This window comes from Callithrix jacchus, chromosome 6 (genome assembly GCF_049354715.1).
Source record: "Callithrix jacchus isolate 240 chromosome 6, calJac240_pri, whole genome shotgun sequence".
NCBI classification, from domain to species: Eukaryota; Metazoa; Chordata; class Mammalia; order Primates; family Cebidae; genus Callithrix; species Callithrix jacchus.
In genome coordinates this window covers 19,796,714-19,821,274 of record NC_133507.1, presented here as the reverse complement: position 1 = coordinate 19,821,274, position 24,561 = coordinate 19,796,714, and the positions used below count along the sequence as shown (strand labels likewise).

General features: G+C 43.6%; 1 protein-coding gene across 15 annotated transcripts in view; it reads left to right on the top strand.

The window, feature by feature from the left end:
• CRTC3 (CREB regulated transcription coactivator 3) overlaps positions 1-24,561 on the top strand; it is a 119,346-nt gene that overhangs the window by 50,577 nt on the left and 44,208 nt on the right. For 13 of the 15 annotated variants that reach the window (XM_078326820.1, XM_054257267.2, XM_078326817.1 and 10 more), the window contains exon 3: positions 19,787-19,906. In XM_078326820.1, the coding sequence (XP_078182946.1) occupies positions 19,787-19,906 (120 nt within the window). Of the gene's footprint in view, positions 1-7,624; positions 7,866-19,786; positions 19,907-24,561 lie in introns of those variants that run through there. The other 2 variants (XM_054257268.2, XM_078326821.1) reach the window with 2 other exon arrangements.

Below are 24,561 nucleotides of genomic sequence, written 5' to 3'. Positions count from 1 at the left end.
ACTGTCAGTTCACCTCCCTAGAAGTCCCTCCCTGCTGTATGCAAAGGTGCCTGTTTGCCCACATCTTCCCTGATACAGTGTTCTGTCAAACTTTTTAATCTTTGTTAATCTTATAGCTGAAAACTCACATTTGTTTAATTTAATTTGTGCATTTTTATGAGTAAGGTATGCTTTTTCCTATTTATGGATCATTTGTATTATCTTTACTGCGAACAGTCTGTTCTTTTCTTTTTCTTTTGTATGGTTAATCTTTTCTTACTGATTTTTAGGAGCTTTTTACATATTAGAATCCAGCCATTTATCTGTGATATGAGATGTAAATATTTTCCAAGTTTGCCACTTGTCATTTGACTTTCTTTATAATGGGATTTTTTTTTCTAACAGACATTGAAATTTTTTTATGTATCAAAAGTTCGTGTTGGCCGGGTGCAGCGGGTCACACCTGTAATCCCAGCACTTTGGGAGGCTGACGTGGGTGGATCATCTGAAGTTAGCAGTTTGAAACCAGCCTGGTCAACTTAGTGAAACCTCGCCTCTACTGAAAATACAAAAATTAGCTGGGCATTTTGGCAGATGCCTGTTATTCCTGCGACTCAAGAGGTTGAGGCAGGAAAATCACTTGCACCCAGGAGGCAGAGGTTGCAGTGAGCTGAGATCGTGCCATTGCACTTCAGCCTGGGTAACAAGAGCAAAACTCTGTCTCAAAAAAAAAAAGACAAAAAAACGTTCCTGTCTTTTCTGTTACTCCCAGGTTTTTTGTTGTAGTTAGTAAGTTACCTTCTTTGGTTTCTGCTAACACTTTATACCTTTATTTTTAAATATAAAATCTTTGATCCATCAGGAGCTTAGGCCAGTATAAGGTATGTAGTGTGAATCTGGCTTATTTTTTTTCTACTTTGCTAGCTAGTTGTCTCAGCACTGTTTGTTGAATAATCATCTTTTCTCCAATTGTTTAAATGCTATCTCTATGATATACTGAATTCTCATATGTTTGATTGTATTTTGAGACTTTCTGTTCTCTTTTATTAATCTGTGTCCATTCATACACCAGAATCACACTGTTTTAATTAATTATTATATCTCTATATTATATTTTAGAAAGCTGGTAAGATTAATTCACTTTCATGCGGCTTTTTAGTGATTTTTCTAGGCTATTCTTGTATGTTTATTTTTCCAGCCGAAATTTATTTATTTATTTATTTAACACCAGTGTTACTTGCCAACCAAATGAACTTTAAAATTGGCTTGTTAGGGTCTTTTTAAAAAATCCTTTCATTAATGGGTTTTATGCAGCTGAGTGATATGATCAGATTTGTGTTTTAGGAAGATTATTCAGCCTGCAGGGTGGAACTAGGTTGGAGGAAACAAGATTAGAGACCAAAAGACCAATTACAAGATTGTTGAAGTCATCCGGGGAGAATGGATAGATGAGGAGTTGAGGTAGTGTTGGGTTCTAGAGGTGTTTCCAAAGTCACAGTGGCCAGGTTCATTGGTCTGCACCTGAAGTCCCAGCTACGCAGGAGGCTGAGGTGGGAGGACCACTTGAGCACAGGAATTTGAGGCCAGCCTGGGCAACACAGTGAGACTCTATCTCTAAAATAAATAAATGATACAATAAATAAATAGAAAGTCAAAATGAGCAGACTTGCAAATGGCTGAGATGATCAGGGTAAGGGAGGAGGCACCCAAGGATGACCCCAAACTTGCTGGGTTGGGCCGTTCAGTGGCGCCATTCTCAGCAATTTGAAACACATGAGCTATAGGGTGTGGCTTAGGAGGAAGATGGCAAATTCACTTCTAAATATGTTGAGTTTAAAGTGCCTGCAGGTAGTCCTAGAAAAGCATGGTCCAGTGGGCTGTTGAATGTACAAGTTCAGAGCTCTGGAGAGAGATCCAGGCTAGAGAGATGGAGTTATATGACAGAGCCCTGAGGAGCCCCATAAGGGTTGGTCAGGAAGTTCAGGAGTGTGCAAAGATGACTGGAAAGAAACACTCAGAGAGGTAGGAGAAAAATGGGAGCGCACAGAGCCCCAGGAGTCAGGAGAAGAATGTTTTCAGTAGAGCAAACTCTCAGTAATTTCCAGTGCTTCCAAGAGGTCAGGAGCTGAAAATACCCATTTGGATTTAGTAGTAAGGAAAGTCTGTGGTTATCTTGGGAAATTTCAGTAGAGCAAAGGGGTGGGGGCTGAGGTCTGTGTGGGAGGTGAGGAAGTGGATCGAGGCACCTCCTTCATCACACAGCTTGGCTGTGAAGAGGAGAGACTCAGGCAAGGAGGAGGAATAGGATGATGCATCAAGTTAGCAACTTGTGTATCTCCTCCCTCCCCAGCTTTCAGTGGGAGAGGCTGGGCCATGTGTTTTGTTTTGTTTTGTTTTTTGAGATAGAGTATTGCCCTCCTGCTCAGGCTGCAGTGCAGTGGCTCACACTGGCTCTTCTCTTCCCGGGTGTGGCACATCCCAGTGACAGTTAATCTCACCACTTTCAGCCTCCCCATTATCATTAAGTGCTAGGATTACAGGCGTGAGCTACCAGGACCGTGTTTAAATGCACATGGAAAGAGCTAATAGAGGAGAGGAGGAAGCAGTTTGTGATCCTGTTCTTTGAGGACCAGGTAATACTGCGAAGGATATAAGGGGTTGGAGAAATTGGCCAAATTGGTTTGGAAGAGAGTAAATCAGTTATAATGTTGGGATATTCCTGCCAATTTTGACTTTTTATTTTGTTGAGTTTTCTAATATTTTTGCTTGGCACTTTTGAGAAGGAGCCTCTAAGAAATTGGAATCAGGTTTAGAAATTTAGTTGAAGATTAAGTTTGAAAAGTAAGGTACAGATACTGTATTAGCATGCTACCATTTGTGTAAAAAGGGAGGAGATATCCACACTCCCATGTGTATTATAGCACTATAGTATTTACAACAGCCAAAATATGGAATCAACCTGAGTGCCCATCAACAGATGAATGGATAAAGAAAATGGGTCATGTATACACAATTAAATGTCATCCAGCTGTAAAAAAGAATAAAATCCTTTCATTTACAGCAACACGGATGGAGCTGGAGGCCATTTATGTTAAGTGAAATAAGCCAGGAACAGAAAGGCAAATATTGCATGTTCTCACTCATATGTGGGAGCTAAGAAAGGTGATCTCACAATGACACACAGTTAGATTGGTGACTACCAGAGGCCAGGAAAGGGAAAGGTGGAATGGAGGAGAAAAAGGGATATAAATGTATGTGTTTATTTAATTTTATTATATCTATGTTTTTTAAAATTTTATTATTTTTGTGACTGAGTCTTGCATTGTTGCCCAGGCTAGATAGAGTGCAATGGTATGATCTCGACTCACTGCAGCCTCTGCCTCCCAGTTTCAAGCGATTCTCCCACTTCAGCCTCCCAAGTAGCTGGGATACAGGCACCTGCCACCACGCCTGGCTAATTTTTTGTATTTTTAGTAGAGACGGGGTTTCACCATGTTAGCCAGGCTAGTCTCAAACCCCTGACCTTGTGTTCCGCCCACCTTGGCCTCCCAAAGGACTGGGATTACAGGTATGAGCCACCTCTCCCTGCCAAATGTATTTATTACCACTGAACTGTATACTTAAAAACGGTAAAGATGGGCCAGGCACAGTGGTTCACCCCTCTAATCCCAGCACTTTGGGAGGCCAAGGTGAGCAGATCACTTGAGGTCAGGAGTTTGAGATGAGCCTGGCCAACATGGTAAAGCCCCATCTCTACTAGAAATACAAAAACTAGCAAGGCATAATGACATACACCTGCAATCCCAACTACTAGCTACTTGAGATGCTGAGACAGGAGAATTGATTGAACCCAGGAGGCAGAGGGTGTAGAGAGCTGAGATCTCACCATTGCACTCCAGCCTGGGCAACAGAGCAAGACTCCATGTCAAAAAATAAAAATAAAAAATGGTAAAGATAGTAAATTATACATGCCTGTGTAGTTATTACATTATACATCTATGTATAATAAGGAGCACAAGTAATATGTATTCATATTTGCTGTACATACATAATCACTATTTCAAAGGACTCAGAAGAAGCAAAAAATCTGGTTATCCATTGGGAGGTGGGAACTGAGTCGAAGGCGAACAAGTATCGAGGTTGCCTTGGCACTCTCCACTGTTGTGTTGTATATTTGTTGAGAATATCAGTATATTACTTATTTAAATAATGTGATCCTAGCTGGTTAGTTGTCTTTAAAAGCAGTGATTACTGCAGGGCCTGAAGTTTCTTATTTATAATGATTCTAAGTCTGCAGTCTGTTCTGTGTCTAAGAAGCTAATCTTGCTGTGTGCGTGTGAGGTATGGATCTTTGCCTGTACAGTTGGCCCTGTATATCTGAGGGTTTTGCATATGTGGATTCAACCAATTGCAGATCAAAAACATTTGAAAAAAAATTGCATCCTTACTAAACATGTTTTTTCTTTGTCATTATCTCCTAAACAATACAGTATGACAACTATTTACATAGCATTTGCTTTGTATTAGGTATTATAAATAATTTAGAGGTGATTTATAGTATATTGATAGGATGTGTGTAGGTTACATGCATATACTATGCCCTTTTATATCAGGGATTTGAGTATGTACAGATTTTGGTGTCTGCAGGAGGCCCTGGAACCAATCCCCCTGCTGTGCTGTACTGCTGCGCTCCACTCTTCCTCACTGGAGACCAGCAGCCTTGGGGAAGTGGACAGTCCTGGATCTTGGTTCAGGAAGAGGACCATGGCCTAGAACATCTTGGCCCTGTTCACTGTGGCTTGACCGAGTGGGCTCTAAGCCTGGCTTACATGGAAGAGGAAATGGGGGAGTCATTATTGTGTCATAGGCAAAAGCCTCACACTGGCTCTCACCTTCCTGTGGCTGTGGCAAATCCCAGTGACAGCTAATCTTGCTACTGTCAGTCTCCCCGATTACCATGCTAACGAAGAAAATTCTTTATCCTTTCTCTGTAAGTTCTATTGTGATTTTAGAGCAGAGGTCTGAATGATTGCATGGATTAAACATATTTTACTTTTTTTTTTTTTTTCTTTGAGACAGAGCCCTTGCTCTGTTGCCCAGGCTGGAGTACAATGGTGTGATCTTGACTCACTGCAGCCTCCACCTCCTGGGTTCAAGCGATTCTCCTGCCTCAGCCTCCCAAGTAGCTAGGATTATAGGTGCCCACCACCACACCCAGCTAATTTTTGTATTTTTAGTAGAGACAGGGTTTCACCATGTTGGCCAGGCTGGTCTCGAACTGTGGACCTCAGGTGATCCACCCACCTCAGCCTCCCAAAGTGCTGGGATTACAGACATGAGCCACCTGCCTGGACACATCTGTTACTTTTAATCTCTAGTTTTATATTACATTTGATTGCACACCCCTGCTGAAAAACACCACTTTTTGAAGTGACAGAAAGTCACTTGAAAACTTTGAACTCCCGCAAAACTAATCACATTCACTGATGAATATTTCTCCTTATTCATTTTTTAGGGTACCAGGTAAAGAGAATCTCCAGTTTATTTAGGACTGTGCCCAGTCTGAGTTCCCATTTTGCTGATTAAAATCCTCAAATGGCTGTACATGTTATTCTTCTGAAAACAGAGAAAGCTGGTTAATCACTGTTCACTTGTCTAGGTTCTCACAGGTTCAGAGCTGAAGCCAGGAGCCAGGAGAGGATCGCATTATGAGATTTATTCCTCAGTAACTCCTAAGCCTCACAGAGTGGTTAGTTTTTCTCCCCTGTCTATAGGCAAGAGTGGGGACTTGCAGATAGGAAGAAAAGGTTTCCCTAGTGTCAGTCCTGCTAGTCTTTCTTTCTTTCTTTCTTTCTTTCTTTCTTTCTTTCTTTCTTTCTTTCTTTCTTTCTTCCTTCCTTCCTTCCTTCCTTCCTTCCTTCCTTCCTTCCTTTCCTTTTCCTTTTCCTTTTCCCCTTCCTTCCTTCCTTCCTTCCTTCCTTCCTTCCTTCCTTCCTTCCTTCCTTCCTTCCTTCCTTCCTTCCTTTCTTCTTTTTCTTTTTCTTTTTCTTTCTTTCGAGATAGGTCTCGCTCTGTCAACCAGGCTGGAGTGCCATGGCACGATCTCATCTCACTGCACCTCTGCCTCCTGATTTCAAGCGATTCTCCTGCCTTAGCCTCCCATGTAGCTGGGATTATAGGCCGTGCACAACCACACCCAGCTAATTTACATATTTTTAGTATAGACGGGGGTTTTGCCATTTGGCCATGCTGGTGTTGAACTCCTGATCTCAGGTGGTCCACCCGCCTCTGCCTCCCAAGGTGCTGGGATTATAGGCATGAGCCACTGCACCTGGCCTGCTGGTTTTTCTATTTGTTTGACCAAAGGAATGCCAGGCCAATTCGGTCTCCAAGCAAGCAACCAGATCTAGTTATGACTTTGCCTGAAATTAAATGGAGAATTTGGTTTCATGGACCAGTTCTTCCATTTTTGGTAGCGTGGTTCATCATGGAGACTGCAGTTCTTACCATGATGAATTTTAAAAAAGAAATTTTTATTTTTGTGTTTTCTGCTGTTTAAATCATGATGAATTTTTAGCAACCTCTCATCTGTGCAGATTCTCCCAAGAGATAGTGAATGCTTTAGGAACACTTTATTCAGCTCAGCCTAAGGGAGAACATGCCAGAAGCATGGCTGGATGAGAAAGGAGTGGCCTGCCTGGGAAAGTACTCCGTTCCCATCTTCAGAAGGGACTGGTGGCGGCTGGGTGGCCTTTGGTGAGGATGCTGCCTGCTTGAATTGGCTGACCCGGAAGGTCATCAAACTCTTGTGGCTTATGAGTCCAGACAGAACAGGACACTGTGTGTCTTTTCATGAGCAAGTGGCCAGATGAGGAAAAGTACCCTATGCTCTTTAAAATCAAAAACAGGATGTACTTTTAAAAAAAACTCAGTATGCTTTATTAGAATTACCATGTGCCATATCTAACTGAATATTCCAGAGCATTTTATTCTTTCCAGACATATTTTCTCATACTTTCCTAGTTCCTTTGTGACATCATACGCTTATTTTGTCCTTTAAAGTTATCAATAATGTGAAAAAAAGTTGTTTTGTTTTCTTGGCTGGCTAGACGGTAGAAAACTTGGTCTTCCTCTCTTTTTTTGGGCATATGTGTAGAAGTTACTGAGTTAAAACTGAAAAGTCACCTTTAATTTATGGCAATATCATAATTGTAATTAAAAATTAAACTTTTTATTTGGAAATTGAAAATCTACCCCAAAGTAGAATAAAGAACCCCCATATACTCATCACCAGATTCAGTATTTTCACCATTTTGCCACTCTTGTTTCCTCTGTTCCCCTCCCTTTGTTTTTTCTTTTTAAATTCCAAATTGGAGATCTTTCTAAAACTCAGTGAAGTGTCCTACCAGGTTGAATCACAGTGGTGGATCTGGTGTGATTCTGAATGTGGCAGGGCTAAAAGGAGGGAGTAGGCAGGCTGGCAGGGGCTGGTCGCTGACATAAGTTTCCTTCGGCAGAACGAGGCTGGTGTTGGGGTGAACGGAGGCTCAGGCACTTTGACTCCTCTCCTACTTGGCCTGCAGTACCTGCCTGACCCTTCTGGCCTCCAAGGATGCCTTTGGCCAGTGACCTCACCAGTCGCTCAGCCAGCCTCCTGCTCTGCCCTGTCACTGCTCAAGTCATAGTCGATCAAAAGCCAGTTCTTTCCTTCTGCAGTTCCTTTCTATTACCATAAGAAGCAAGCCAGCTTCCTCTGGAGGAGATAAATGAGCAGACCTGATTTGCCCAGAACATATGTCTCTCGTCATTGTCCTATTAGAATTCAAGTTAAAAGGAGAACTGCACTCAACAGAAGGCCTCCCTCACCACCAAAGATACCACACCAGGTAGGGAGGCGGGGATGGGAACAGGCAGTTTAAAACTTCTGCTTCTGTGCAGGCTTGGGCAGTGCTCCCTGGGACAGAAAATGCCTTCAGAAGTTTGGGTCTGCATTCACCCTGCCATGCCATCCCTGAGGACTTGAAGTTAAAATTCTGCATTTTATCATGGAAATTTGTAGTGGTGGAGAAAAGTAGAAAGAGTAGAATAAGAAGCTCCCATGTAGACCTCACCAATTGTTAATAATTATCAACATTTTGCAGTTAAACTTTTTGATTATGTAGCCTAGTAGTAAGAAGAGCTTTATAGCCCCAATTTGGGCATGTTCTTTTTTAAATTACATACATATAACACGGTATTGTTGTATTAAATACACACACAAAAAATAGAAAACTAAGTGGAAACAGAACTCCTAATGTTTACCCCATACCCTGTGTTCATCCTGTAAGCCCCCGGGGGTGCACATTCCTCCCTGGAGCCAGATCGTTTAGAAACATTATGTAATTCACCAAGCATGTGTCAGAGCCCACTCTGTGGCTGACACTTCGAATGCTGGAGGGAAGATGCTGGGGTGGGATCAGAGGTCTCCCTGTTTACAGCCTGCTCCATCAGGGTCAGGGAATGAACACCATCCACCTTCTTCAGGTGAGAAGCCCTGATGGAGACACAGACCACCTTCTCCCCCTTTCCTTGAGCAGCAGCCTGCAGCATGAACCCAAGACCCTGCACTCTGGGCATGTTTTATGCATTGTTGTTATTTCTTCTTCTTCTTCTTTTTTTTAAAGAGATGGGGTCTCACTTTGTTGGCCAGGCTAGTCTTGTACTCCTGAGCTCAAGCGATCCTCTCACATCAGCCTCCCAAAGTGCTGGGATTACAGGTGTGAGCCACCACCATGCCAGCCATTATTTCTTAACTTTGAGAGATTATTTGCCTGGCCCTCTTTGATCGTTTTGATTGGTCTGATTTTGAATTTACCTGATTTTGAACTCAAGACAACCCCAAAACTGTTTTATGTCTGTCATTTTCCAGAGTCACCTTTTAGCTTAGTTTATCTGTTAACTTTACTTCCCTTTTATCTTTGATTTTAAAATGCAGGCTAGGCAGGGGCAAAACAAGGGCTATAGATATGGTGACAGGCCAGGTCCTAAATCAGAAGGTTGGGTGCCAGCACCTTCTCTGGTCTGCTCTGCTCTTCAGACTTGTTTGGTCCTTTGGAGAAGTTTGGATCCCAAAATCAGCTGGTCAAAAAAGGCATCGCCTCCATATGAAAAACAAACAAAAAACCGATCCAGGTGGTTCTAGGGTGCTGAGGGTCTAATCACTTCTGCAAGACTGGACTAGATCAGCCCCAAAGATAGTGTAGTGCTGGTAGGCTGTGGGGGAAAAGCCTTCCGGAACCCAGAACAGCTAGGAGCCTCACAGGAGCTTTGTGAACTGAAGCCCCTGCTTGCTGGCATACATAAGCACTGCAGAGGGCAAAGGAAGAGTGTGGGGGCTGCTGTCTGAGAGGCTGGCTGGGTGCTGGCATGTCTGATGCTGGAGATTTGTACATTTTGACCTTCTCTTTATGTTTCTCTAATAGGGTATTTAACCAAGTATGAAATCCTTTTTTATTCTTACTTTGTAAGGTAGACTTAACTGATCCATTTAACCCCAAGGCAGTGTGAATTAATAGCAGCCCTTTTGTCATGGGCAGGCCTTCACTACTCCCCCAACTTGCCCTGAGAGTCAAAGGAGGTGCTGCCAGGGCCTAGAATAGTCTCCAGCTGGGTTCCCAGGAGAGGCACAGTTGTTCCTTTGTATTTAGACTTGTCCTTTTTAAAAGAAGGAGGCTATAACATCTTCCATTAGCTTCAGTCTGCATATAAATAAAGAGCGGGCAAGCTCCAGGAACCTGCCTTACTTCCTGAATTTGTTAAATCTCCACTCTTCCCCAGAGGATTTTTTTTTTCTTTTTGGAGTTTTGCTCCTGTTGCCCAGGTTGGAGTGCAATGATGCGATCTCAGCCCACCGCAACCTCCGCCTCCCAGGTTCAAGCGATTCTCCTGCCCCAGCCTCCTGAGTAGCTGGAATTACAGACATGTACCACCATGCCTGGCTAATTTTATATTTTTAGTGGAAATTTTGTATTATGTTTCACCATGTTGATCAGGCTGATCTCAAACTCCTGACCTCAGGTGGTTCGCCCACCTCGGCCTCCCAAAGTGCTAGGATTACAAGCGTTAGCCATTGGGCCTGGCCCCCAATGGAATTTTTAAAAAAGAGTTGTGGTCTCATTATGTTGCCCAGGCTGGACACCAACAGAAATTTATTGAGTACTGGCGGCCAGTCTTTGACGCACTTGCCAAGAACTAAAGAAGTTAACTAAAGAAGAACCAAGCAGCATCATGGGCAAGGTCCCTGTAGAGCTTAATGATGTGTTTAAGGATGCCCTTAGGGCCAAGCGTTAACCACCCTATCTATTCTCTCTCCTATTGGCTACTTTTCCAGCCAGTCTCCTGTCAGCTCTGTTGGAAACAGATATAAACCCAAGTATACAGAGAAATGAAGAAGGGTTGAGGTAGCATTTTAATTGTATCAGAGGAAGCATTGTTTATAGTCAGTGAAAAGCTTCGTGACTTTTAACTAGCCGTTTACATAATACTAAGTTAGATACCTACTCTGTAGGAGACTGCAGGAGCCAACGTCAATTTGTAGCTGTGTGGTTTTTATTACATCATAGTCAGATATCTTAGCAGGACTATTATGCTGTAATTGAATCTTAGATCTTCAGTAGATTTACAAGAACATAATAAAATTTATCTGGAAAATTTTTTATTTTTCTTTTGTTTTAATTTAATTTTTTTTTGGTGCCTTAACCGGGAAACTAATTTTTTTTTTTTTTTTTTTTAAGCAACAAGGTCTCCCTCTGTCCCCCAGGCTGGAATGCAGTGGCATGATCATAGCTCAGTGCAGCCTCTACTTCCTGTGCTCAAGGGATCTTCCTGCCTCAGCCTTCCAAGTAGCTGGGACTACAGGTGCATGCCACTGTGCTTAGCTAGTCTTAAAAATCTTAGCAGAGACAAGGTCTGGCTATGCTGCCCAGGCTGGTCTCAAACCAAGTGTTAACCACCCTATCTATTTTCTCTCCTACGGCTAACTGAGCTCATTCCTCCCCCTGTGACCACCCAAAGTGCTGGGATTACAGGCATGAGCCACGATGCCCAGTCTGGAAAATTTATATATATATATTTTTTTTACTTTCTTCTGCATATATCAGTAAAAATCTCTCTAAAATCTCAAAGAATTGATTTGACGTAGGCTATTTAGCGAAGGAGGCAAAGCAATGAGGTGAAGAGAATACTGGAATACTGGATGAGGCTCGGAATCCTGAGTTAAGTTTAGGCTGCTACAAACTAGCCTGTGACCGTGAGAAGACTCACTTCAGCTCTCTGGATCTTGGTTTCCCATCTGTAGAAGGAAAGAACATAATTCCACTCCCTCTTGCTTTTACTTGTATAGCTTTCTCTGCTAAGCCAGCAACTCCAGTTCCTTCCCTTTGCCTAGCCCCACCTTATTTTCACCTGCTGCAGTCTGGAAAATGAGATGCCTGCATTTGTTAGACCTGGGTAGGGTGTAATGGAGGACTGGGAAGTTTCCTTCTAACTGCTGTCCTCTAGGGCTCTTACCCATTCTTGTTATTTAGAGGCTTTCTTTGTCTTCTGGTTCACTGCTGAGATGGTTAAAGTTGCCACATAAATGACGCTGGCTCAAGCTAGCACATTGTCCTCGCAGAATAAAATAATGGTGACATCACATTCCAGTGAAGCTTCTATAATATTGAAGCTTCAGGCCAGTACACATTCCCAGTGTTGACAGCAGTGTTCCAGGAAAATAACTGTTGCTCTTGCAGGAGTTTCATCACTTTTTTTCTTGATCACGAGTCATCGTGAGGTCTGTCACTGAAGCTACTGAGAGTTGTCTTATGTAGAATTGCTTCCGTTTGAGAATATCGATTAGGCATCCCTTTGTAAAGATGCTGAGGTTGTAGGATTCTGGATCAATACTTTTTCAAAGTATTAACCATTTATATGCATAATCCTGGTTTTCTGCATGTTTTTAGTATATTTTTTAAAATTTGGTAGAACTTCTTTTTTTTTTTTTTTGAGATGGAATCTTGCTTTGTCGCCCAAGCTGGAGTGCAATGGTATGATCTCGGTTCACTGCAGCCTCTGCCTCCTGGGTTCAAGTGATTCTCCTGCCTCAGCCTCTCCAGTAGCTGGGACTATAGGCGCATGCCACCATGCCCAGCTAATTTTTGTATTTTTAGTAGAGAGAGAGTTTTACCATGTTGGCCAGGCTGGTCTCAAACTCCTGACCCCAAATGATCCACACACCTCGGCCTCCCAAAGTGCTGGGATTATAGGTGTGAACCACCGTACCTGGCCCTGTAGAACTTCTTACATGGAAGAATGTATTTGGTCATACCTTTAGCATTTAGAAACCCATATTTCACTTCAAGGTATTTGCAAATTACATTTCTCCTGTTTTTAATAACTTTGTATAGAAATACAACTATAAGCTAGAATTTTTCTGTTTAGATGCAGAAGAAAAAAGTATGCCTTGACTGTTCACACATAAAGAATATACTGTACCATATACACTTTTTTTTTTTTTTTTTTTGAGGCGGAGTTTCACTCTTGTTACCCAAGCTGGAGTGCAATGGTGCGATCTCGGCTCACCGCAACCTCTGCCTCTTGGGTTCAGGCAATTCTCCTGCCTCAGCCTCCTGAGTAGCTGGGATTACAGGCACGCACCACCGTGCCCAGCTCATTTTTTGTATTTTTAGTAGAGACGGGGTTTCACCATGTTGACCAGGATGGTCTCGATCTCTTGACCTCGTGATCCACCTGCCTCGGCCTCCCAAAGTGCTGGGATTACAGGCGTGAGCCACCACGCCCGGCTCATATACACTTTTAATAACGTTACTCTGCCTGAGTCGATAATAAACAACAACTCTCCAATTCTTGGTCTTCAGCTTATTTCCTAACTAAGCATGGGTTTATGTAGGAATCTGCTTATGGTTTACCAGTGAAGTAAGTAAGATGTGGGTTTTCTAATTAACCACAAATGCAATGATATGCCAACAGTATGATACATCTACCCAGAGAGTTAATGCCATTGTAGGTCATGTTTATAGATCAATAATGTCTAAATTAGAGGAAGTGGTTATCCCCCTCGGTAAGGAAATCCAGTTACAACTTTTCAGCCATTCATCATTGGGTGCAGCTTTCAGATGCTATGTGATATGTAGATGTGCACCTACACGTAATTGAGATCTCATCTAACTGAGCTCTAGGTCCCTTGGGGGAGAACTCCAGGAGTATGGTACTGTCTGCCATTAGCTCTAACTTCTACCTGGAAATCCGATTCACATGTCCTGTTTCGTTTCAGAAAGAGTTCTGCCGTCAGCTCTAGCCATGTCACTCCCTCTCTGGTCCATCTAGCACTGGATCCCAGACATTAATGTGGAAAAGCATTTAGACATTTGGAGGCACAGAATCCCACTCTTCCTCAATTTGGTGTCTAGGTCCCATGTTCTGAAACAGGAGAGTGCTTTTCAGAGCATGGCGTGATCTCAGCTCACTATAATCTCTACCTCCCGGGTTCCAGCAATTCTCCTGCCTCAGCCTCATGAGTAGCTGGGATTATAGGCGTGTGCAACCACGCCTGGCTAATTTTTTTTTCTTTTGTGTTTTTGTATTTTTAGTAGAGATGGAGTTTCGCCATGTTGGCCATGGTGGTCTTGATCTCCTGGCCTCAAGCGCTTGCCTCGGCCTCCCAAAATGCTGGGATTACAGGTGTGAGCCACTGTTCCTAGCCCCATTTTTCTTGAAGAACAAGGGAGAGGTAAGTCAGGAGAACCTGCAAACGGGAGCTGGGCACAGTGGCTCACACCTGTAATCTCAGCACTTTGGGAGGCCAATGTAGGTGGATCATTTGAGCTCAGAAGTTTGAGACCAGCCTGGGCAACATGGTGAAGTCCTGTCTTTACAAAAAAATGCAAAACTTTGTCAGGTATGATGGCTCACACTTGTATCCCAGGTACTTGGGAGCCTGAAGCAGGAAGATCACTTTTGAGCCTAGGACGAAGAGGTTGCAGTGAGCTGAGATCCTGCCACTGCATTGCAGGCTGAGCAAGAGAGGGGAGACCCTGTCAGAAAGAGAGATAGCGGAGGGAGGGAGCAGAGGAGAGTGAGAGAGGGGAGGGAGGGAGAAAGGGAGAGAAGGGTGAGGCAGGGAGAGGGGCAGGGGAGGGAGGGAGGGAGGGACCGTAAATGGGAACCTGCATGTTTAAAATACTGACTGGGCATGGTTGCTCATGCCTGTAATCCCAGTACTTTGGCCGAGGCAAGTGGATCACTTGAGGTCAGAAGTTCAAGACCAGTGTGGCCAACACGGCAAAACCCTGTGTCTACTAAAAATACAAAAATTAGCTGGGCATGGTGGTGCGTGCCTGTAATCCCAGGTACTCAGGAGGCTGAGGCAGGAGTCTTGATTGAACCCAGGAGGCGGGAGTTGCAATGAGCCAAGATTGTGCCACTGCACTCCATCCTGGGTGACGGAGAGAGACTCCATCTCAAAAAATAAAATAAATACTGTATGTACTCTGCAGATACAACTGTGTAAGAACTTACATGGTTAAAACGCGAAAAGGAGTAGAAAAAGTGAAGTTTGGAGTGGCACGTTAGTATTTCTTTGTCACCCAGGCTGGTGTGCAGTGGCACGATCTTGGCTCACCACAGCCTCTGCCTCCTGGGTTCAAGTGATTCTAGTGCCACCATTCCTGGCTAATTTTTGTATTTTTTTTTGTTTTTGGGAGGGAGGGAGAGAAGGGAAGGAAGGAAATCAGGCACTGAGAGAGACATTGCCGACCTGGATCTAGAGGTCTACAAGTTGATTTCTTTTTTTTTTGAGAGAAGGAAAGAAAAAAAAATGAGTAAAGGAGAGGAAGAAAGAGGAAGAGAAAGAGGGAGGGTGAACGGAAATATTGCTTTATTCTGAAAAAAAAAATGGGTATTAATAATGGCCAGTCAATGTTTCATTTAAACCTATGAGTAGGTGTGATGTGGTATTGACAAGAATGTATATATTGTGTATTTGAAGTGGAGAGCTCTATAAATATTTATTAAGTTTACTTGTTCCGAATATGAGTTTGAGTCCTTGATATCCTTATTAATTTTCTGTCTCATTGAATCTAAGTCTCTATGTATCTGGGTGATAGGATCGTTAGCTCTTGTTGTTGCATTGATCCTTTTACCACTATATCTTTGTTGCTTTAAATTTGTTCTCTGTATTACCTGGGGTTGAATATTGACCTGCTTTGCTAGTTTAGGAAAATTTTCCTGAATAATATCCTGAAGGGTATTTTCCAGCTGGGATTCATTCTCTCCGTCGCATTCAGGTACACCTATCAAACGTAAATTTGGTCTTTCATATAGTCCCACATTTCTTGTAGACTTTGCTCATTCCTTTTTATCCTTTGTTCTCTAATCTTGTCTTCTTGTTTTATTTCATTAAGTTGGACTTTGACCTCTGATATCCTTTCTTCTGCTTGAACAATTCGAGTGTTTAAACCTGTGCATACCTCTCGGAGTTCCTATATTGTATTCTTCAGTTCCACTAATTCACTTATATTCCTCTCTAAGTTGTCTATTCTCAATAGGATTTCATCAAACCTTTTTTCAAAGTTCTTAGTTTCTTTACGTTGGGCTACAACATGTTCTTTTAACTCACAGAAGTTTCTTATTATCCATTCCCTGAAGCGTGATTCTGTTACTGGGATGCGCTCGTTCTCCATCAAGCCTTGTTCCATTGTTGATGTGGAACTGTGATCATCTTTAGAGGGAGAGGCGTTCTGATTTTGAGTATTCTCAGCCTTTTTACGCTGGTTTCTTCCCCTCATTGTAAATTTATCCTCCTGTCGTTTTTGAAATTACCAACTTTCAGATTAGGTCTCTTAAGTGAACGTCCAAGTTGTTAGTTCCCAGGGCCAGAACAGTGACATTAAGACTGATGGTGCTTTTCTGCCCAGAATTTTCTTGTCTGGCTTCCTTCTTGTGTCCGTAATAGGCGACTCTGCCTTCCCGGGGCTCCAAACCTCGGTCAGAAGGGGAACCAGTCTCATTTACTCTGCACCGAGAGCTGCCGTGCCGAGGTGCCGTCACAGCCGCTGCGCTGGCCTCAGGAGTAGTGCTGGGGACCCGTGTGGGTCCTCCAAACCTCGGTCAGAAGGGGAGGCCAGCCCTGTTTGCTCTGCTCTGAAAGCTGCCGCGAGGTGCTGGTGAAATCGCCACGCCGGCCACAAGAGTCGTGCTGCCGACCCGTGTGACTCCTCTACTGGGGATCTTCTGCTCCGTGAGCGACCAGAATTTGTCTGAAAGTGTGGCGTCTTCTGGTTGTCTGCGCTTTCACTGTGAGCTGAAATTCCGAGATGTTAGCGATTGGCCATCTTGGATCGTTCTCCTAATTTTTGTATTTTCAGTAGAGGTGGGGTTTCACTATGTTGGCCAGGCTGGTCTCAAACTCCTCCTGATCTCAAACTATCTGCCTACCTCAGCCTTCCAAAGTGTTGGGTTACAGGCATGAGCCACCATGCCTGGCCCCAACTTCATTCTTAAACTGCCTTTAGTTTCCGGCTTCCCTGACTGAACAGCTACTCTAATTCATTTGATAAGCAAGACAGGTCTTTGAGAAGTAATTGAGAAGGCTAAAGCCAAATATAGTTTGAAGAAAGATCAGATACTGCAGGGGCAGAGAGCTGAGATTGGGCCACAGTGAGGAAGAGAAGAAAATATCAAAAGCAGAGATCACCCACCCCACAACTGAATACCAGCAGTAATACAGGATTTGGGCCAGCAGCGGTTAATGCAAAAAGGCCAGCTGTTAAATTAAAAATAAAAGCTTTTGCCGGGCGCGGTGGCTCATGCCTGTAATCCTAGCACTTTGGGAGGCCGAGGCAGGTGGATCACGAGGTCAAGAGATCGAGACCATCCTGGTCAACATGGTGAAATCCCATCTCTACTAAAAATACAAAAAAATATTAGCTGGGCATGGTGGCGCGTGCCTGTAATCCCAGCTACTCAGGAGGCTGAGGCAGGAGAATTGCCTGAACCTCAGAGGCGGAGGTTGCGGTGAGCCGAGATCGTGCCATTGCACTCCAGCCTGGGTAACAAGAGTGAAACTCTGTCTCAAAAAAAAAAAAAAAAAGAAAAGCGTTTGTTTTGTTTTGTTTATTTTAGAGACAGGATCTTGCTCCGTTGCCCAGGCTGGAATGCAGTGTTGTGATCATAGCGCACTCTAGCCTCAAACACCTGGGTTCAAGTAATCTTTCCGCCTCAGCCTCCCTAGTAGCTAGGACTATAGGTGGGCACCACCACACCCTACTAATTTTTATTTTTTTTTGTAGAAATGAGGGCTTGCAATGTTGCCCAGACTGGTCTTGAATTCCTGGCCTCAAGTGATCTTCCACCTCATGCTCCCAAAGTGCTGAGACTGCAGGCATGCACCACCATGCCTAGCTAATTTGTTTGTTTGTTTGTAGAGCTAATTTTTATATTTTTTTGTAGAGACAGGGTCTTACTATGTTTCCCAGGCTGGTCTCAAACTCCTGGCCTCAAGCAGTTCTCCCACCTCTGCCTCCCGAAGTGCTGGGACTATAGACAGGAGCCATTCCACCCAGCCAGAAAATATAACCTTAACAGTCTAAAAGACATTTCAGGAACTCTCTGCTTTTTAGAACCCCTTCTAAAGATCCTTCTCCCGACCCTGTGGACTGGCCTCCAGGACCCCAGTTTGGCCATAATTGTGCAGAGGTTTAGGCCTGTATCCCAGCAGTTTGGGAGGCTGACATGGGTGGATCAGTTGAGGTCAGGAGTTTGAGACCCGCCTGGCCAACATGGTGAGAAAAAAAAAAATTATCCAGGCATGTTGGCATGCGCCTGTAGTCTCAGCTACTCAGGAGGTTGAGTCTGGGAAGTGGAGGTTGCAGTCAGTAATGATTGTGCCACTGCACGCCAGCCTGGGTGACAGAATAAGACCCTATCCTGTGTCCTTCTCATTGCATCTTGCCAAGAAGCACCTGATGTCAGTTTGTCCCATTATTTTGTAGGTATCTCAATGTATTAGTCTCTGGAATAGAGTGTTCCATTGTGTAAGATCAAATCCAGCTTACCTATCTCCTACTGGCTATTTTTCTTTCAGCCCAGAAGTTGTTCTTTGCTAAGATAACTTTATTTTGTGCGTTTATAGATTTGGATTATATAAATAGACTGGAACTGTTAGGCCAAATTAGTCCAGACTTTTTATGAGTCCACTTGGGAGAAATGGGAGTAATTCTGAAATCTAAAATGAGAAAATCCATATTTAACAAAGAAAACATAGTTTTTAGCTGAAGGAAGTCCCCTGTAAAAACATACTTACGTGTGTCATAGGATTCCTTTCACAGTAAGCTACCTATTTTACATGTGATTCAGTTGACATTAAAGTAACTGTTTTAAATGATTAGTATGTGAGATGACGGATATGTTAATTAACTTCATTTCATCATTTTGCTGTGGATACATGTATCAAAACGTCATGTTGTACAGTGTAAATATATACAATTTTTATTTGTCAGTTATCTTAATGCTGGAGGGCATGGGAGAAGAAAATCTGTTTGCTGTATTTCACAAGCACATCTATTGCATAATGTATACACATTGCCCTATTATGTGAGATTTATGGACCCAGCCTAGGATTTGGCTTTTGACAGTCAAAAAGATTGCCCTTTGTGATGCCAGTCTCAAATGTTAAGCACATATCCCAAGCATCTCCGTAAAAAGGATTTTGGATTTATTGACCATGAATTTATCTTGAATCTGTTTCTACTTTCATTTGTATCATTTAGGGACTGATGATTTGTATGTTTGTTTTCCACTTGTATTTAGATAGCATTCCTTTTTTCTCTTTAACTCAGGGGTTACACACTCTGAATGTCTCAAATGATGAGTCAGTGAAATGGTTTGCCTGTTAGGTTTAAAAATAAGAGAGTGGGTGTCCCATCTACACGGAGCAGCCATGCTCAACTTCAGCCTGAGATGAGTGTGGTTCGGTGTGGCCAAAATATTTTGACTTATGGCTGGACGCAGTGGCTCATGCCTGTAATCCCAGCACTTTGGGAGGCCAAGGTGGGTGGATCACTTGAGGTCAGGAGTTCGAGACCAGCCTGGCCAACATGGTGAAACCCTGTCTCTACTAAAAATACAAAAATGAGCTGGGCATGCTGGTACACATCTGTAATCCCAGCTACTTGGGAGGCTGAGGCAAGAGAATCGCTTGAACCCAGGAGGCAGAGGTTGCAGTGAGCCGAGATTGCACCACTGCACTCCAGCCTGGGCAACAGAGCAAGACTCTGTCTCAAAAAAAAAAAAAAAAAGAAAATTCTGATTTTCCCTTCAAATCCTGAAGTCTAAATTTTTGAACATTGTGAAATCACTCAAAAATTTGAAAAGACACAGTGTAGAATAAATAGCTGCCATGGTTTGCCGGTTTCTTTCTTAAATACACCTCTTTTAACATTTCAAAGTGTCCTTTCTAGTTTCTGGGATTTGGTATATGAATTCACAGTCTTCTGATTCCTCTTCCCCAATTGCATGACAACTTTTATTATGTCATTCTTTTAGCTTTCCTCTTAACACATTACAGACAATTTTTCAGTATTTTATAGTTATTATATAAAAACAGTTCCATATACTTCTTTATTTTATTTACCTTGACCCAAGGCCCTCTAATGCGTAATAAGTAAAACTGTACAATCAGTCCTTTCACCTGCCATTGTTATCAGTTGTTCTTGAGCGTGAGTGATGATTTCACGGTTGGAGGCCAACTCTTCTTCCCTTCTCTCTGCAGCCGTCGTTTCACCAAGCTGATAATGTTCGGGGAACCCGCCACCACGGGCTGGTGGAGAGGCCATGCAGGAACCGCTTCCACCCCCTCCACCGAAGGTCTGGGGACAAGCCAGGGCGACAAATATCCTTTTTTTACTCTTCAGGGGGAGTGTGTGTTCTGAAATGTTTGAAAAGTTGTCAGGATTTATCTTCCCTGCAATTCTCCTTTGGCCTCAAAATCTTTCTCTGATGAAGGGAGGCAATACAAATAAATGAGTTGGAAACTAGAAACATCTTTGCAGTCAAAATTTGGAAACATTGTAGGTGTTTATGAAAGCATCAGTAAAGTTCAGGTTCATGAAATAACAACAAAAACCATGTGTAATTCAGCCAAGTTAGAGTTAAACCTGACTTTGAATCAGGTTACAGAGACTTAGTCTATCTAGCAAAAATGGACATACAGGTATGTGATTTATTTGTATTTCTTTTGATCTGCTGACCTGCTTTTGGAACTTAAGAAATTTCACATAATTTTCTATTTGTGATCCCTCAAACTCAGTAAGTGATAACTAAAGTAAACCTAGAATATAGGAAAATCTCATGCAGCAATGTACAGTCACACTAAACTCTATGTGGTTAAGTAGAAATCAAGGAAAGGAGATGGTGAATTCACCTGACAGTATTTTATTTCATTGGTGCTGCTTACAGGCGGCAGTGGCGGGGGCTGCTATGTGGGGAACAGACTGAGCTGGGTCTTTCAGGAGAGGACACAGAAGTGTGCCAGGAGGGCCGGTACTCTCACTTCATCCTTCTCAGAACTAGGGTTCAGGGGTAGAAGAAGGCGAAGAAAGGCGGGGTGGGCCCCACTGTGGAGAGCTGAATTCCTGGCAGTGATGGTAGAGTTGGCTTTACAAGCCCAGAAACCAGGAAGTGGGGGCAGGGCGCTCATGTTTACTGAGCACCTGCCCATGCCAGGCACTGTGCTGGGCAATTTATGTGCCATTTAGACCTCGGAAAGTCACAGGGTCATGTATTTTTCTAACCCTCATTTTCTGATGAGGAAACTGAGCATGTGGTGAACTAACCTGCCCAGGATGCAGGGATGCAGATTAGGCCCAGCCGATGGCTCAGCATGTGCTCCACCCTCCCCATGCCATCTGTGTCCACTAGCAGAAAAGAGGACCTTGTGCAAGGGAGCCAAGAGTTGTGAGGCACCCTAGGGAAACCCCGGCTTCTCTTGCCTTCAAGCTTCCTGTAGGTTTTTTTGTTTGGGTTTTGTTTTTGTTTTTGAGACAGTCTCGTTCTGTTACTCAGGCTAGAGTGCAGTGGTGTGATCTCGGCTCATTGCAACCTCTACCTCCTGGGTTCAAGCAGTTCTCCTGCCTCAGCCTCCCCAGTAGCTGGGACTATAGGCTCATGCCACCATGCCCAGCTAATTTTTTTTTGTTTGTATTTTTAGTAGAGACAGGGTTTCACTGTGTTAGCCAGGATGGTCTCGATCTCCTGACCTCATGATCTGTCCACCTCAGCCTCCCAAAGCGCTGGGATTACAGGCGTGAGCCAGGTGCCCAGCCACAGTTTCTAATCTATTTGGAGGCAAAGATAATGTCCTCAGGGAATGTTTGTCTCTCCCCTTCCTCCCGCCCCCAGGGACACACCACATTTGGTCCACAGAAGGACTGACTTCTGATTTTGTATATTATGTGGCTGTTATCAAGGAAAGTAAAGATGGTAAATAATCTTGAGAATTCTATTCTGGAATGTGTGATAACTTTGACACTGAATGAAAAAGGCAAAAGGAAATGGAGGCAGTTCATCAGCAAATTTGCACATGTCAGGATGGAGTAGTACATCAAACCTGGTCCAAACTGCCTAGAATGTTCAAGCAGAAGACTGAGTGCTTCTCTACTTGATTTAACAATGTATGTTTTTTCAGTTCTCAGTTCCCTCTTTCTCCTGATTGTGCTCTCATTTCTGTAGAGTATATTAAACATTATGCCATGTATATGTATGTATGCGGATGTATATGTGGCCATCTCAGATACTTTTGAAGCAAGTACAGTCTAAATGTATAAGCATACACATAGCTTTATTAACCAAAGGAACAGAAGAGGAGGGAACTGAGGAAAGAGAAAGAAAGAGAATGTTTATTTACTTATAAAAACTATTTGTTAAGTATGTGCAAGTGGTCAGACATTATTTTAGACATTTAGTTCACTGTCACAGTAAACATAGCATGGTCCCTGCCTTCAGGTTGCCCAGAGTTTAGTGGGAGAGGCTGCTCAGCAAACAAGCAGCCACGGCAAGTCTGGTGACTGCAGGGAGGCAGCTCTGGGGCTGTGGGAGCAGGTCAGAGGTGCAGGTTGAACCAGTCTGGGGAAATGAAGTCATCCTGGGAGAAATCTAAGGCTCGAGGGATAAGAAGCAAGAGGAGAAAGTGTTCATTCATTAGATATTTACAGAGCCCCTTCTCTGTGCCAGGCCCTGTTGTAAGCCCAGTGATGAATAGGGAGACATAGTTCCTGCTTTCTTGAGTTTACAATCCTGTGGGAGATGATGGCAAACAGGCAAAAAATAATAAAGGAAAATGGCTTTAAATGGTGATGAGTGAGATTTAAGAGAGTAAAGTGGTTGGGAGGGTATGTTTCAAGCAGAGGGAAGAGAATGTGGTGCAAAGTCCCAGAAAGAGAGGCGACTTCCTTTGTTCGGGGACCCTGTCTCTTAACAACAGTATAATCTGGCACTATAGGGATCAACTGGAAAGTATTAGCAAAGCTAGTCAACTCCTAAAGGAAGGAGAAGCAAAAACCAAGTTAATATGCAGAGAAATTAAAGTCATTAGACAGTATGAGTCAGAGTCACTGATCATGAGCCATGTCTTTGTGGTCTCCTAAGCCCCTAAACTGGGGTGCTGGGATTGGACATCTGTGATGCAAAGAAAGTTCTTTCACCATGTCTTGAGGAATCAAGGATCCATGAAAAGGGAAACCTTGGAGGTGTATGGCATCTGCAGGGAGGCAGCTCAGGGGCTTGGAGGGCCTCATGGGCTGTGATTCCATCTTTGCTTTCATGGCCTCCATTCTGTTGGTTGTGAAATAATTTGCTTAAAATTTTGACCTTGCACATTTATCTATTATTTTTTAATGAAGTTTCATCATTTGGAAGTATAAAAAACTAGTTTGAATCTTTGTTAGAACAAAAGGAAAAAAATGTAATCAGAATTCTCTTCTTAAACAGCTGCTTCTTGGCTTGGGTGTTATTTAAGGAGGGCACACTGGCTTAGACAAGGGCTCTGAGAGTTCCCTCCTACAGTTGGGTGATCTCGAAGAAAATGAACATTGTTTAATGAATATTCTGGCTTCCTCTCAGAGTGGGCAGGCACAGTGTGCAGAGCTCTGGACAGGAGATTCCTTCTGAAGTGGGCTTTGCCCTTGGCACGGGCAGCCACAGAAGACCAAGGCACAACTGCAGCTGGGCCCTGCCCTAGACCCATGCAGGCAGAGGAGAGGCACTGTCAGGGCTTGCTCCTGGCTGGGGGCCTGGGCTCGAGCACTTGGAATAGACGCTCTTCTGCCCTTCTGCAGCTATGCAGTCTGTAGCAGCCCTCTCACTCCCACTCCTCAAGGGTGGCAGACATGCCGGGTCCTAAACACCATCGCTGAACTTCTGAACTAGTCACATAACATTTATAGCAAATAAAATATTTTCTCAGACTTGTGGGTAACACACTGAGAAAGAAGGAGACATACTGAAGAAGTGTAGAAAATGCCTTCCTTTAAAGGAAGTAGAGGGCTCACTAGCCTGAAGGCTCATGAAGAGAGGCCTAAGAACTGCAGCGTTAGGAATGATTCTCCTCTCTGGACCTGGCCTTGCCTTGGTTCTTTTCATCATAATGAGCTGAAAATGTTACGACGTTGGTTTCTAGGACGCTGTAGCCTGACCGTTTATATTGGGACTCTGAAAAGTCCTGCAGTTAAGAAACAACTTCTCTTTACCCCAGGGTTTCCGAAATTTATGTGATCACAAAATCCCACTTTTACCTAACATCCATCTCCTCTTGAAGGACAAGGAAACATTGGTCTCTAGAATGTTAAGGGGGAAATATTCTGACTTCACAATACCACATGCAACATATTTGCCTCTCCTGTGCTGAGGGAAATAGGATGTTTTGATAAATGCAAGGACTCAGAAAGATGCCACTCATATGCGACCCTTACAGTTTGACTTTAAGATGTATTCTAGTGGGACATAGTTGGAGGTAAAGGAACAAAAGGAAGTAGAATGACAGTAAGCACATAGCTGAGAAATCAGGATGGAGCCAAATTGTGGCCAGTTTTCTGTATTAAATCTGACCCTGAAACTTGTCTTGGTAGGTGGGTTCTATTAAGCAGACCCCCAAGTCCACCTACCCCACCAGCTGCATGGAGGGTTGCAGGCTCGCCCCACAAACTGTGTCCCTGGCAGAACACAGAGTTTTAGAGCAGCAGAGAAAATGGCTGGCTTCCAGGCTGCTGCCAGAAGGCAGTTCCTGAGCCCTGCCCAGGTACACTGACCGGCATAGAGATAGGAAGCCAAGAGAAGGGAACCCTGCGCCTGCTCACCCAGCTGCAGGTCAGGCTGCACAAAGAAAGAGGCAGGGCGGGTCTTATTTTCAGCTTCTGTAGCTCGGTATCCCCACCCACTGGTAAACGGGCCAGCTGATGTCCTCTCTTATCAGCAGAAGAAGAGCTACTCCCCTTCCTTTGGGGAAGAGTGAGTAAGAACCGTTCCCTCCCCAGGCTGAGAGGAGCAGGAGTC